The sequence below is a fragment of the Pongo abelii genome, chromosome 14 (assembly GCF_028885655.2).
Source record: "Pongo abelii isolate AG06213 chromosome 14, NHGRI_mPonAbe1-v2.0_pri, whole genome shotgun sequence".
In the NCBI taxonomy this organism is placed as follows: Eukaryota; Metazoa; Chordata; class Mammalia; order Primates; family Hominidae; genus Pongo; species Pongo abelii.
The window spans coordinates 32902122-32916574 of NC_071999.2; the positions used below are offsets into that span (position 1 = coordinate 32902122).

The 14453-nt window shown below is 49.9% G+C and overlaps 1 protein-coding gene across 1 annotated transcript; it reads right to left on the reverse strand.

Annotated features, from left to right (window-relative positions):
- Positions 1-1794: 1794 nt before the first annotated feature.
- URAD (ureidoimidazoline (2-oxo-4-hydroxy-4-carboxy-5-) decarboxylase) lies at positions 1795-12796 on the reverse strand. Its single transcript, XM_002824124.3, has 2 exons — positions 12572-12796; positions 1795-2527 (listed from the first exon to the last, which is right to left on the reverse strand). The coding sequence occupies exons 1-2, from the start codon at positions 12744-12746 to the stop codon at positions 2184-2186; spliced, it is 519 nt and encodes a 172-aa protein (XP_002824170.3). The 5' UTR covers positions 12747-12796; the 3' UTR covers positions 1795-2183.
- Between the last annotated feature and the right edge of the window lie 1657 nt (positions 12797-14453).

Below are 14453 nucleotides of genomic sequence, written 5' to 3' on the forward strand. Positions count from 1 at the left end.
CACAGGTGACTTGCCCGCGCGAGCCACGGCCTCTGCGCAGAGCTCCTCCCGAAGGGGAGAGTCAGAGCCACCCGCGGGTTTGGTCGGGGTTCTTCCCAGCCCGGCGTCCACGCCCCGCGTCCTGCGCTCGCCCTCGCGGCTGCTTATTATGCTCAGGTGTTTCGGAGGAGGCGCCGCGCAGCCAGCTCTCTGTCCCTTCAGCTCCAGCTCCTTCTAAAGGGACAGACTCAGCGTCTGCCCCCATCTGCACCCCTTCCCGCAGGAATAAACCATTTTCCGGACAAGCTTGGAACTGTTGAAATATAACTGTGTAATTGGAGACACCGGGGTTGTGTCTGGGAGATTCTGAGCTCATCTACACTCATGCTAAACTGCGGGGAACCCAGCCCTGGTGGGATCTGTGCATCTCACATGAGCTTTTTTACATAAAGAGCACAGAGGCTGCATTTGGGGCCCGGTTTATCTAAGCGTGGGGTTTACCCCCAGGCTTGGGACTGGGTGCCCCGACTACAGTGGATTATTCTGAGTCTTAGGCCCAGCCTTGGTATTTGGATCCTGGGTCAGAAAATCCTCTTCACCAAGCAGCAAGTTATTGTGTGTGTCAGGAAATCCCCCAGGTTACCCTGGCTAGAGAGAGGCAGGTGTCTGGCCCAGGCCTAGCACCCCACCACTGCTGCAGAGTCCCAAAGAACAGGAGCGAGCCATGGAACTTTCTTCATGGTGTGCACCCGGGGCTCCTACACCCAGAGAAGGTGTCTGGCCACAAGCCCAGGGACGCTGGTAGCACAGCCCGCTTTCCTAACACCTGCCCCACTACCAGCTTCTCTTTCCTTCAGCCTTACCACAGCAGGAAACACTGTGAGATGGGACCGGGAAAAGGGCTTCCTTGCCTAAAATTCCTAGTGCTCCAGGAGTGATTTATTTCTATGGAACATCAGCCCCAGAACCAAGGGTGTAGCCACGCAGCTCTTTATGGAAAGGTTTCCTTGCTGCTGTTGTTGTTGTTGTTGCTGCTGCTGCTGTTGTTAACCCTGGACACGGTTGGTGACTAATGGAAGCTCTTGTCTTCAAAAGGGCCACCTCTGGCCTTCGCCTATTACCTTGTCTTTGTTGGGGGAGACCATGGGTGTTTCGTTTCTCCTCTGCCAATAGAAGCCTAAGTAGTATTTGTTGGGGCTCTTTACACCTTCCGTGTGGGGGGGGGGTGTCGGCGGGTGGTAGAATGTGGTGGGCTCCTCCGCAGGATGCTAATGTACTTTCCCCCAGTGGACAGTCTGGCTGCTGGTGCAGGAAGCTGCCCAGCCTAATAGGGGTCTGAAACTCCAGGGCTGACAAGCAAAGATTTCTATGGGCACTTCCCTCCATTTAATCGACACTGCAATCTCGCTTCATTCTGGGGTCCAAATACCCAGCGCTGCTCAATGAGTGTTATTTTAATAACTGATGGGTTCCCCGGGGCAGTCGAGCCACCCCCTCAAAGCCGACCTCCGGGAGAAATCTTCAGCATGGACGCCCCCCCGCCTTTTAGGAGCGATGGCTGCAACTATTCCGTCCGTCCCCACGGGGCGCCTTCCCAACCCTTCGGTTGGCTCTTCCCTTCGGAGGGCTCTTCCCGGCCCACCGCCTCCTTCCTGCGGCTTCCCCGGCTCCCCGGGCCGGACCGAGGCCAGCGTTTGACTTTCCTGGCTCCCAGTCTGCTCCCCTAGTGCCCAAGAGCGAGAACACCGATTCCGCTCACATGTAAAGGTCGGGTGCAGCAAATGAAGTGGGAAAAGAGAAAAACAGACAAACCGCTGTGGCATAAAAGATTCTTTTTCCGTCCGTTTTGCTTTGCAGTTCGGGCTTAGCAGGAGAGGGTTGGGGAGAACTGGATAAACGCTTTGGAATCCACAAAGGCCGGTGGTGTCGGGGGTCGCAAAGGCAGTGAAGAATTGAAGCAGTGAGCTGGATAAATCCGCGGCAAAGCACTAAACAATATGGATATTTTGGCAACGCGTGCGCGTGTGGGTGGGCGGACAAAAGGACTCATTACTCGTATGATTGCCTCAATTCTCCACTTCCTTTGTGCACGTGTGTGGACGCTGTTCCAGGCCCGAGTCCGCCTCCCGCCCAGGACGCACAGCTCCGGGCCGTGGCCCCCGCGCGTCCGGTTGTGCGTCCCGGGTCCCCGGCCCGCGCGGCAGCTACAGCTTGGCGGGGTCCGCGCGGAGGAGGTCGGCCAGACGCAGGCTGCCGATCTTCTTCACCTCGCCCAGAGCAGTGCGCAGCTCCTGCGCGGGCGGGCAGAGCAGCCGGCGCGCCAGCTCGCGCGGCACCGCCGTCCGGTCGCTGAAGCGCGCGGCGAGCACGAAGGGGAAGCCGAAGCGCGCGCGGTACTGCGCGTTGAGCTCGACCAGCCGGAGCCGCTCGTCCGCGCCCAGGCTCGTCAGGCCTGCGCCGCTCTGTTCCCGCTGCGACTTGGCCGTGAGCGGGCGCTGCAGCTCGCTGCCCGCCAGGTCCAGGTGGCAGCGCAGGATGCCCTCCTGGCCTGCGGAGAAGCACAGACACAGGCGGGAGCGCGTCACCGCGCCCGCTCCGCACCGCGCACTCGAGGGGGCGCGTAGGCCGAGCCCGGCCCCCCTGCCCCGCCCCGCCCCGCCCCAAAGAAGGCTGCGGGAGGGTGAAGTAGAGTACCCAGGCGGTGATGTCCTGGCGGAACAGGGGCGCCCTTGGCGCGCCCCTCTAACAAGTCCTGGACCTTGCGCTTCTCGGTCCCCACTACATTCGGTCGGGACCAGGATCCAGGGGCGGGGCGGGAAGTGACAAGTTTGTCTTTTGAGACCTTGGGTGAAGAAGAGCGGAGAGAGAGGGCGGCCGCTGAGGCTCGGAATTTACGACTAGGTCGGGAGGGAGCAGAGACGCGATAAGGATCCTGAGCTTTTCCTATCTTTCAAAGTCCTTTGCTCTCAGGGGGGGCTTTGATGTCTAAAGGGGCCGGACGCAAGGGCCTGAAGACTTCCTGCAAAAGCTCTGGAATGGGTTTCGTTCTGCTCCAAAGGAGAACTGACAGGGGCGGGGTGCATCCATAGGGATAACATCCATGGGGCTCGGCAAATAAATGCCCTGGGTTTTGTGACCCTAAGTGTGAGTTCTGGGTTTCTGGAATCAGGCATCCAAAGAGCCTTGCAGATGATTAACTGCAAAGAAATCCACCTCTAGCCAGAGTTCCACAGCCCTTTGAATGAAAGTGGCTTTCCTCTATTTAGGAAATTGCACCCACTCATCCCCCACCGGCCCGGGGCTTATTCCCCTTCTCTGACTGTAGATTCCAGAGGCCCCCGAGAACAGCGTTTACTTGAAGGAAAGCTTTACATAATCTCCTAGGCCTAAAATTGAAAAACTCTGGCGAGTTACCTGTGCTTTTCAGTCGCAGGGATTTCCCGGAGTTAGCGCTGGGCAATCATCTTGCTCAGCTCTCTAAAGTGAAAATTAGAATCCTTGGGGCGAGGCAAGATTCCAGATATGGTGAGCAGGGAGCCATGATTTGTAAAATGCAGGTGACGCCTAACTTGCTTTAGAGTTGAGGATTAGAGACAATTCATTTACTTAAAACACATCGCGTAATACCTAGTAAACAGAAACAGTCATTATTAGTCGTAGTAAACCCAGTGGAACTGGACTGAGGTGCCTCAGGAAGTACCTGTCTTTGTATCTCAGTAAAGCGGTTGTCCGCCTCTGGCGCTGGGAATAGGCGTGGAGTCTGTTGGAAAAGGCGCGCATGTAAAACACCATTCAATGAATTTTATCTCAAAGAGGCTGAAAATTAAACCCCCTGTAAGGTAGACGTCCTCTTCCTCAAACTTATTGTTTCTGTCTGATAAAAGGATGATTGATAGTGCACCATCTAACTCATGAACTAATTTCTCCCTGAAAGACACGGAGAACTGGGGGTAACATCCCCGTGTAAGAGAGGATTCAGTGAAGGCTCAAAAAGAACTAGTGACCTGCCTAGGGTCACTCACCATACTGCGCCTGGACCCTCTACTCCAAATCACAGGAGTTTTCAGGGCACGGTTGCCCCTGCAAGGTTAAGGAAAGTTCAAAACGAAAGTCATGTCACCAGTAATCCCATCCCTCTAATACCACTGCTTTTTGTTTTTTGTGTGTTTTTTCAAGACAGCTCTGTCGCCCGGGATGGAGTGCAGTGGGGCGATCTTGGCTCACTGCAACCTCTGCCTCCTGGGTTCAAGCGATCCTCCCTCCTCGGCCTCCTAAAGTGCTGGGATTACAGGTGTGAGCCACCGAGCCGGCCTAACACCACTGTGATAGAGCCCTTCTCTATCCTCCCCTCGGCACTGCAAACAGGAACGGGTCTTTCCCTCTTCCCGCGTCCAGCCCCGTCCGGGTAGTGCGAAAATGTGAGAATTAAATTCCCCACCTGGGGGAGCAGCCCCAGCCCTGGGCCCGGGGTTGGTCGTGCCACGCGGCCACTTGCCAGGCCTGGGGAACCCAGCTCAGCTCCCGCCCGGATCCCCTCCGCGCTCACCCAGGCCCAGGACGGCAACCTGCCTGGGCTGCGGAGGAGGGGAAAATGTGAGTCTTGGGCGGCTGGACCTTCCGCGCCTCCTCTTCGGGTGTTCGGAGTTTCAGAGCAGCCGCTAGGTTCCCCGCCCAGTCAGGGGACTTCCCTCCCCCCCATTGCATGCTGTCTGGAGGATCAGCCCAAGCTGCGAGGGAGGTGGTCACTGGTGGGAGGCCGGGGGCGGTGGTCACTGGTGGGAGGCCTGGGCGCGGGGTCTGTCGTCTTGCCGCCCCCACCAGGCTCCCCGCTCAGGCCGCGCAGCAGAGGCAGGCGGCGGCCTCCCGCCAACGTGGCGCACTCCCGGCCCCCTTCTTGCCCTTGGTGCCCTCGCATCTCGCTTCTCACTCTCCAGAGTTTGTCTCCCGCTTGGAAACGTCGCCCGGGGTTAATGTTTGCCTAGAACTGAGCACGAGTTTTCCACTCTTGCAGCGCGAGAAGAGAAAAGACGCAGATAAACTACAAGAGCAAAGGGCAGAAGAAAAGAGACTAAAAAGGAGAAACTAGAATTTATTCTCTGTCTCAGTCGCTTCTCTCTCTCTCTCTCTCTCTCTCTCTCTCTGTCTCTTAGCTGCGCCTAACAAGAAAAAGGTGTGAGGAATCAGGTAGAGGATGGTAGCTCAGAAGAAACAGAGCCTGACCTCCCCTGGCCAGATATCCCATCTTCATTGCCCCAAACCACTGGACCCTTGAGTAAGTACATCGGAAATGGTGTCTATGTGTCCACTGGCCTGCAGCAAGGACCCAGTTCCCTGCCAGCGCCAGTATGCTATCCCTAAGCTGTGCCCATAAGCCCCAGTGGGAGGCTGGATACTGGGCAAGTAGGTGCCATCTCCTTGCCTCCAGTCCTCAGTGTCCCCCACCTGGAAGCCCAGGTGCTAGCCAGGCCAGTCAGACAGCCCGTGATTCTCAGGGAATCTAGGTACTGCCCGTTCTTCCGTCTTTCTTGAAAATCTGGACTTACCTCCTAAGCACTGGTGTGTCACATCTAGAGATGTAGGTGTGGATGTGTGTTATTTGCCGGAACCACAGGACCTGAATCTTTACACCTAGAAGAATTCCTGGCACAGAGCAGACATTCATTGTTCTATGGGAGAGGAACAGGGCAGGCAACTGTGGCCATGGAAGCTCAGAATCCCATAACAGTCCAACTGCCTCCTGGTCCATACCCAGTGGTATCTGGGTATGTTCTTACCCCTGGTACAATGGACAATCTGTTCTTCCTATGGAAGGCCAACCCCTTCATTTGTGTTCTTGAAGCTAGCTCTCCTTTCCTGTCAAAGACTTTGCTTCTGCAATTTCAAATATCTATTTCTCCATCCCCACACTGCTTACCCTTATCAATGTGCAAACATGCCTTAGAATCACTCATCCCGTAAACAATATTAACGTTCTCCCTTGATTCCCTGTTGCTCTCTTGTTTCTCCCTATTTCTCTGCTCTTCCTTACAGAAAAGACCTTAGAGTTGTCTCCTGGCCTCTCCACTTCCTCACCTCCCTTTCCAGGCTCACTCTGTCAAGCTTCGAGCCACTGTACCAACTGATCTGCACTCATTAAGGACATCTTGCCTGAGCCCAAAGACCAATGCCTGACCTCTTCTTTCTCAGCCTCTCCAGAACATGTCACCTGGTTGGCCCTCTCTCCTTAAAAAATGACTATAAATGGCCGGGTGCAGTGACTCATGCCTGTAATCCCAGCACTTTGGGAGGCCGAGGCGGGTGAATCACAAGGTCAGGAGTTCGAGACCAGCCTGACCAACATGGTGAAACCTCGTCTCTACTAAAAATACAAAAATTAGCTGGGCATAGTGGCACGCGCCTATAATCCCAGCTACTCAAGGCAGGAGAATTACTTGAACCCGGGAGGCGGAGGTTACAGTGAGCTGAGATTGCGCCACTGCACTCCAACCTGGGTGACAGAGCAAGATTCTGTCTCAAAAAAATGACTACCACTTACCTTCAGAGACATCCTTTGCCTACTTTCATCTTGCTCTGCCAGATAGGTCACTAGCACTGGTACCACAGGACTCAGTACCCACATCTCATCCCTTTGCTGTTTACACCAATGTACTTACTAAGTGCCCTCAGCCAGTCCTAGGGTTTGAAATGCCATCCATTCTTTGATGACAGCAAGATATAGTTTAGCCCTCAGTGTTTCACCAACCTCCTCTGTTTTGATGCAACTGGGCAGTCAGCATTTTCATTTGGATGATTTTTGGGTATCTCAGACTCAGCAAGCTCCTTCCTCCATCCTGTCTTCTCAACTCTAAGTCTTCCTCAACTCGGAAAATGGCACCAACACCCACCCAGTGGCTCAGGCTGAAAACTTAGGAGTGACCATTCAGCTTTGTTTCTGATCTGCCTTCCATCATCAAATCCATTTAAAAAAAATCCTGTTGACTCTAACTGTAAGCCCTATTCTGAGAATCCATTCGCATCTCTCCATCTCTACTGCTCCAACCACAGTCCAAGCAACCTCATCTCTTACTCTTACTACTGCAGCAGCCCCTCGACCTGGCCCCCTGCATCTGACATAGCCCCCACATCACCATCCTAAAGCATAAACCCCAGTGACCCACTGCAAATGGAGAAGCAAGTTCCTTATTAGACCTAAGCAACTTTACATGATCAGGCCCTTGCTGCCTCTTCCTCACATCCCTCCACTCCTTATATTTTCCAACTACCTTGATCTTTCTGTGCCCCAAAAATGTCAAGTTCATCCTGGTCTCAGGTTCCTTTGCTTTTTTTTTGTTTTTGAGACGGAGTCCCATCCTGTCACCCAGGCTGGAGTGCGGTGGTGCAATCTCGGCTCACTGCAACCTCCATCTTCCAGGTTCAAGGGATTCTCCTGCCTCAGCCTCCCGCGTAGCTAGGATTACAGGTGTGTGCTACCATGCCCAGCTAATTTTCTATTTTTAGTAGAGACCGGGTTTCACCATGTTGGCCAGGCTGGTCTCAAACTCCTGACCTCAAGTGATCCATCTGCCTCATCCTCCCAAAGTGCTGGGATTACAGGCATGAGCCACCACACCCAGCCAGGTTCCTTTTCTAAGAGTGGCCTCATCCTAGATTTCAGCTACTTATTTCTCACCCTTCGGTCTTAAACTTAAATTTTAACCTCCTAAGAAAGACCATCTTTATTACATGTTTTCTGCCATATTACATATATTTTTTCTGAGAATTTCTAGAACCTGAAATAATGGTATTTTTAAGTTAATCCTGTCTCTCTTCACTAGAATGTAAGCTCATTTAAGGCAAGGACTTGTCTTGGTCACTACCCCATTCCCAGTGCCCACGATAATCCCTGGGGCACAGTGGGTATTTTTTGACCAACACAGCACTTTTGGTAAGGGGCACAGTGAGTATTTTTTGACCAACACAGCACTTTTGGTAAGGAGTGTTTTGTTTTGTTTTGTTTCTGAATAAACAAACACATTTTAATAGCTTGATCTAAAACCCTCATAGCCTGTATTATAAGGAACTTATTAGTATCCAACTCCATTCATTCAACAAAAATGTTGTTTAATAAGCACAAAGTAATAAATTGTGGCATTACTATAATTCTGAAAGACACAGAGATGCACTTTTTTTTTTTTTTTGAGACAGGGTTCTCGCTCTGTCATCCAGGTTGGTGTGCAGTGGTGCAATCATGTCTCACTGCAGCCTCAACCTTCTGGGCTCAAGCGATCCTCCCACCTCAGACTCCCAAAGTGCTGGGATTACAGGTGTGAGTCACCATAGCCAGCGGAAATGCACAGTTAATTAACTCTTATGAAAATTGTATTGCTCTTTAATTTTATTACACAAATCCGTCCTGAATTTCTTCAGTTAGTGCATGTGAGTTTCAACTTTCTTCTCTTTACTAATTGTCCGTTCTCTTTCCTGGAAAACCTTTGCCTCATCTTTAATCTGTAGGAACCGATTGGCTGGAGAAGGTACTTTGCCCAATAGCGCTAGAGCTCAATATTAATCCTGGACTGCCACCTACTGGCCAATAATCATCATAGCAAAACCTAAATGGACTCAAGCTTAGTCTAGAAACCCAATTATGTTTTCTGTTAATGGTGGAGGTTTTTCTTCAGTCACCAAAACAAATACATGACTAGGTAGACCACTGTAACTTGAACGTCTCTCTAAGGTACCTTCGTTTTAGATTCAAAGAATCTATTTCACCCAGTTTGCTTCTTACTATCCAAAGGGTAAAGCTAGACTGTAATAAATCCCATTTTAAGTCTCGGTGAGGTGGCTCACACCAGTAATCCCAGCACTTTGGGAGGCTAAGGTGGGCGGATCACAAGGTCAGGAAATCAAGACCATCCTGGCTAACACGGTGAAACCCCGTCTTTAGTAAAAATACAAAAATTAGCCGGGCATGGTGGTGTGTGCCTGTTATCCCAGCTACTCGGGAGGCTGAGGCAGGAGAATCGCTTGAACCCGGGAGGCAGAGGTTGCAGTGAGCTGAGATTGTGCCACTGCACTCCAGCCTGGATGACAGAGCGAGACTCCATCTCAAACAAACAGAAGCCATTTTATTGGATTTTTTGACAAATAAAAATTATACATGTTTATGGTGTGCAACTTGATGCTTTCCATATTATGTATACATTGTGAAATGATGAAGTCAAGCTTTTTAATGTATCTGTCACCTCACAATGTATCATTTTTTGGTAGTAAGAACATTTAAAATCTACTCTCTTGAAGGCGGGGCAAGGTGGCTCATGTCTGTAACCCCAGCACTTTGGGAGGCCAAGGTGGGCAGATCACTTGAGGTCAGGAATCTGAGACAAGCATGGCCAACATGATGAAACCCGATCTCTACTAAAAATAGAAAAATTAGCTCGGCATGGTGGCAGGTGCCTGTAATCCCAGCTACTAGGGAGGTTGAGGCAGGAGAATCGCTTGAACCCGGGAGGGTGAGGATGCAGTGAGCCAAGATGGTGCCACTGCTTGGGTGACAGAGTGAGACTCTACCTCAATTAAAATAAAAAAATAAAAAAGCCTACTTTCTTGGCAATTTCCAAATATACAATAGATTATTATTGACTATAGTCACCATGCTGTGAAATAGATCATTTTATTTGATTATTTAAACAATAAAACATGGGGTCTAGGACATCAAGCATTTATGTTAATCAAATACGTTAGTGGATAAATGAATGAAAACCCTAAAAACTGTTTCTAAACTTTATTTCTCATTGTCTGGAAAAAGCCTTCAAAACCTGTTGGGTTGACTCTCAGGGTTATTACAATTCCAGCCCTGCCACTTTCTAGTAGTGTGTCCTTGCTCAAGTTACTTAATCTCTGTGTGCCTCAGTTTTCCCATCGGTAAGAATGGGAGCAATAATAATACTATTCCTCATTTTATAGGGATATTAGAGGATTGAATGAGTTAGCAAGTGCAAAGTTTTTGGAAAAGTGCCTGAAACACACCAGTAGTAAAAGTTCAATAAATTTTAGCTATTTGTTGTTGTTCTTGTCACTATTGATAACATCACTTGTCTACTGTCACTGAGATGTTAAGATGAGGAGTTACCGCCAGACAGCATTGAGGCTCCCAGCTGCTCCCAGACAAGTGCAGAACCGAGAAGCAGCCTCCACCACAGGGAGCTCCTCCCCAGAACCGTGTCTACTGCAGACACCAACAACCGTCCAGGGGGCCCAAACCCCCTCCAGCCATTTTGTCGACGGACCTACCACTAAGTCACCCAGTTAAAATGTGTGGGGGAGGGGGTAATGCCAGAATTCCCATTTTTCAGTATCACCTTGGAAATGATTTCATGCATTCATTCATCAAACTTTGATTAAGTTCCAACATCCTGTTCACTCTGTGATCTGGGATTCTGACACTAGCCAGGAGACAGAGGTTTCATCAAGTCACGGGGGCATCAAAACAAGCCTCAGGAGCGGGGGTAGCCCACGTCCAGTGCTGCCCACACTCCACTGTGCTCAGGGCCCTGACTGGATTGACCCGTAACTAGAACCTCTGGCCAGCCGGGTTGTGGGGAGTGTTGGTGAGCAATAAGATGAAAATGGAGAAATTGTTATGTTTTTATCAAAGTTCCAGACACAGAGTAATAAAGCCTCCAAAATGTGTGTTAAATAACTGGCCAAACCCAAGAATAATAGATTTAAATTATTCACGCGATCCTAGCTTTCTCTCTCAACACGCTCCCTCCTCAGCCTCACCACTCCTTTGGGTATTAAGACAATCAAAGGATTTGCCTCTCTTTTTTTTTTTCCTGAAAAGAAATTACTTTCTAGTGAGGCTGTCATTTTGCCTCCTCTATTCTATTTTCCTGTCAGACACTGAGAGGGTGGGCTCCGGGACCTCCTGCTCCTTCCGGCCTGCCCTGCGGGAGTTCAGCTGAGAGGCTGCGGTCCCTTCACTCATCAGGCTGGGACTGGGCTGTCCCTGTGAGTCAAGGGTCAGAAGGCTCCAGTGATGACCCCCAAGCCCAGTGGAGGAGCTGAAGTCCTCAGCTGTGGAGAGGCCCCCAGAAGTGGGTGAGTGTCCACATGGCCCCGACATTCCTGTCCGTTTGATTTTATGACATCCTCTGCTCTTCCTAGATAAGCCTCAAATGAATTAAAAGGAGCTCCTTATTTTGGAGACGTCCGTATGACAGTCAAAAGCCATCTGGCTGTCAAAGACCGTCCTGATAGGCGGCACTGTCTGTTGGCTCCCTTTTGGAGAAGAGAGCAGGGGCTCTCCTTCCCCACCCAGACGTCCACGGAGGCCTCTCTGCCCCTCGCCACCCCTTCAGCACATTTCAGGTTTCTCCACAGAGCATCCAGGACAGCCCCTGAGGCAGCCTGGTCTCTGTGAAGCTGTGTGTGTCATTCGGAGTCACCCCCTCTTCTCCTCACCCCACACCAAGAAGTGCCTCATTTTATCTCTCTCTCCACAGAAGAAATCAATAACTTCTTTCCCTTTCTCCAGAGGGATGCCTTCAGATTCTCCTCCTTCCCCTCCATCCCTCAGGGAGTTGCTGATCTGAATGAATTCACTGTCCTCGGCCATCCAGTCCAAACTGGCCCTTTCTGGTACAAGAGTCAGCCAATTGCCCTTTCCCCTGGGCTCTGGAGATAGTCTGATATCCAGCTGTCCTCTCTGTCACATACAGGACGTTCCCAAGCCAGATGGGGTGGCTAAGAGAGGGTGGGCCCTCAGCCTGGCCTTTAGCCTCTGAATCACTCTGATGTCTTTTGCTAGGTTCCTCCTTGTGACCTCAAAGCTCTAATATTTAGCAGCCACTTACCTTAGCCAACGCGTTCTTCCAGTCCATGTCTGACCTAAACCACACAAGTGCTTGACTCTCACGGACTAGACCTGAGGAAACTTACTGAACCTTCCAAAGGAAAGAGCTCAATAAACACATCAAGTATAAGGAATTAGACTAAAATATATAGATAGATAGATGATAGACAGACAGACAGATAGATAGATAGATAGATAGATAGATAGATAGATAGATAGATAGATAGATTTTTAAAAACAACTTTTTTTGTTGTTTTTTGTTTTGTTTTTTGAGACAGAGTCTTGCTCTGCCACCAGGCTGGAGTGCAGTGGTGAAATTTCGGCTCACTGCAACCTCCGCTTCCCAGGCTCAAGCGATTCCCCTGCCTCAGCCTCCCAAATAGCTGGGACTACAGGCACGCGCCACCACGCCTGGCTAATTTTTTATATTTTAGTAGAGATGGGGTTTCACCATGTTGGCCAGGATGGTCTCGATCTCCTGACCTTGTGATCCGCCCACCTCTGCCTCCCAAAGTGCTGGGATTACAGGCGTGAGCCACCAACACGCCCAGCCTAAAAACAATTTTTGTAGCAACAGATCTCATCATGTTGCCTAGACTGGTCTCAAATTCCTGGGCTCAAGTGAACCTCCCATCTCAGCCTCCGAAAGTGCCGGGATTACAGGTATGAGCCACCATGCCTGGCCAATATCTAAAAATATTTTGATAAGCATATTTGAAATCCCTTTGCAGAGAATGTCTGATACTGAAGCCTTACCTGACTGTGGAAGGGCGTCAATAAAGGCAAAAAAGTGCTTCTCTAAATCTTCCAAATCAGAGAATGGCTGCTGGGACCAAACAGCAGCTGCAATCAGAGGACATCTCTCAATGACATTCCCAAACACATCCACGAATTCTCCAAAGTCCATGGAGCTGAACTTCTCAATGTCCATTGCTTGTATTCCACTGGAGACAGCGGGACGTCCAGCTGCCCTCTCGGCGAGTGAGTGATGCTGTCTCAGCTCACTCGCTTATATTTGCTGAACACAAGAGCTTGCTTTTTACGCAACACCACCTTCACGTGTTTTAAATGCCTTTGAGAGAAGCAGATCCAGAATACTTGTGTAATGAACAAGCACAGGCTTAAGGTTCTAATCCAGGGAGCAGAGACCTCTGCATGGTCAATGTTTCCAACCAAATCATTCCTATAATCAAAGGCAGCAGGGGCCATATTTCACTCTAAGCATTAGAGCCAGATCTGTTTTTCATGTTGTTAGGCTTTTTTTTTTTTTTTTTTTTTTTTTTTGGTGTCTAGCTCTGTCACCCAGGCTGGAGCACAGTGGCACAATCTCAGCTTACTACAACCTCCACCCCCTGGGTTCCAGTGATTCGCCTGTCTCAGCTTCCTGAGTAGCTGGGATTACAGGCATTTGCCACCACACCCAGCTAAGTTCATTTTTTTAGTTTTTTTTTTTTTAGTAGAAACGGGGTTTCACCATGTTGACCAGGCTGGTCTTGAACTCCTGACCTCAAGTAATCCACCTGCCTCGGCCTCCCAAAGTGCTGGAATTACAGGTAATTATTATATTGTTACTATTTGAGATAGGTTCTGCCTAGGTTGTCCAAGCTGGAATGCAGTGGCTATTCATAGGCACAATCCCACTACTGGTCAGCAGTGGAGTTTTGACCTGTTCTCTTTCCAACCTGGGCCAGTTCACCGCTCCCTAGGCAATCTGGTAGCTCTGGTCTCCCTGGAGGACCAGATTGATGCCGAACTTGGTGCAGACACCTGATCGGCAGAGCGCGCTACAGTCCAGAACTCCTGGACTCCAGTGATCCACCTGCCTTAGCCTCCCAAGTAGCTGGTACTACAGCTGCATCTGGCTGTTATTAGCACTTTAATGTCATCATTACCACAGGACATTTTCCCTGATAATTTAGCCAGGTCACGGGTCGACCCACTTGGAACTTGATTTCCTATCTATTGTTACTGCTGCTGTTAAGGACAGGTACTATGTTTTACTCGGTCTGTGTATGCCAGATGCTTAACACAACAGGTACTTAATAAATGCTCATTAAGCAGGATAAAATGTCTAAGGAATAATTCTGCCCCATTCTCAATAGTCTCTCAAACCCCATTAGGAGTTATTTTCTTCTTGAAAATATCTGTGCCTATGTTGCTTCTTGTATGTATTTACTTGTATGTCGGTTCTCAGCCGGGACATATTCCAGAAGTCTGGAGACCAGTGTGTCTTGTTGCCTCTGTATCCTGGCTGACCAGAGCTGTGCCTACGGTAGGCATGAAAGAAACACTATGGGATGAATTGGTTGGCCAGTTAGCTAACCACATGGATTAGATTTCGTGCACTAATGTCTTCCAGGTATACACAAAACAAAATAATGTGGGAGGGTAAAATCAAAGAAAAGAAGGAGTCAGAATTGACAAATAAACACATTACTGCTATCTCCCTTTAGAACTACAAATGCAAACATTTCCCAAAGCCATACTAGTTACACATTTGCTTTCATTTGAATAAAAATTCAGTGAACCAGGTAAGATGGCATGTGCCTGTAGCCCCAGCTACTCAGGAGGCCGAGGCAGGAGAATTGCTTAAGCCCAGAAGGTCCAGGCCAGCCTGGGCAGCATAATGAGACCTTAT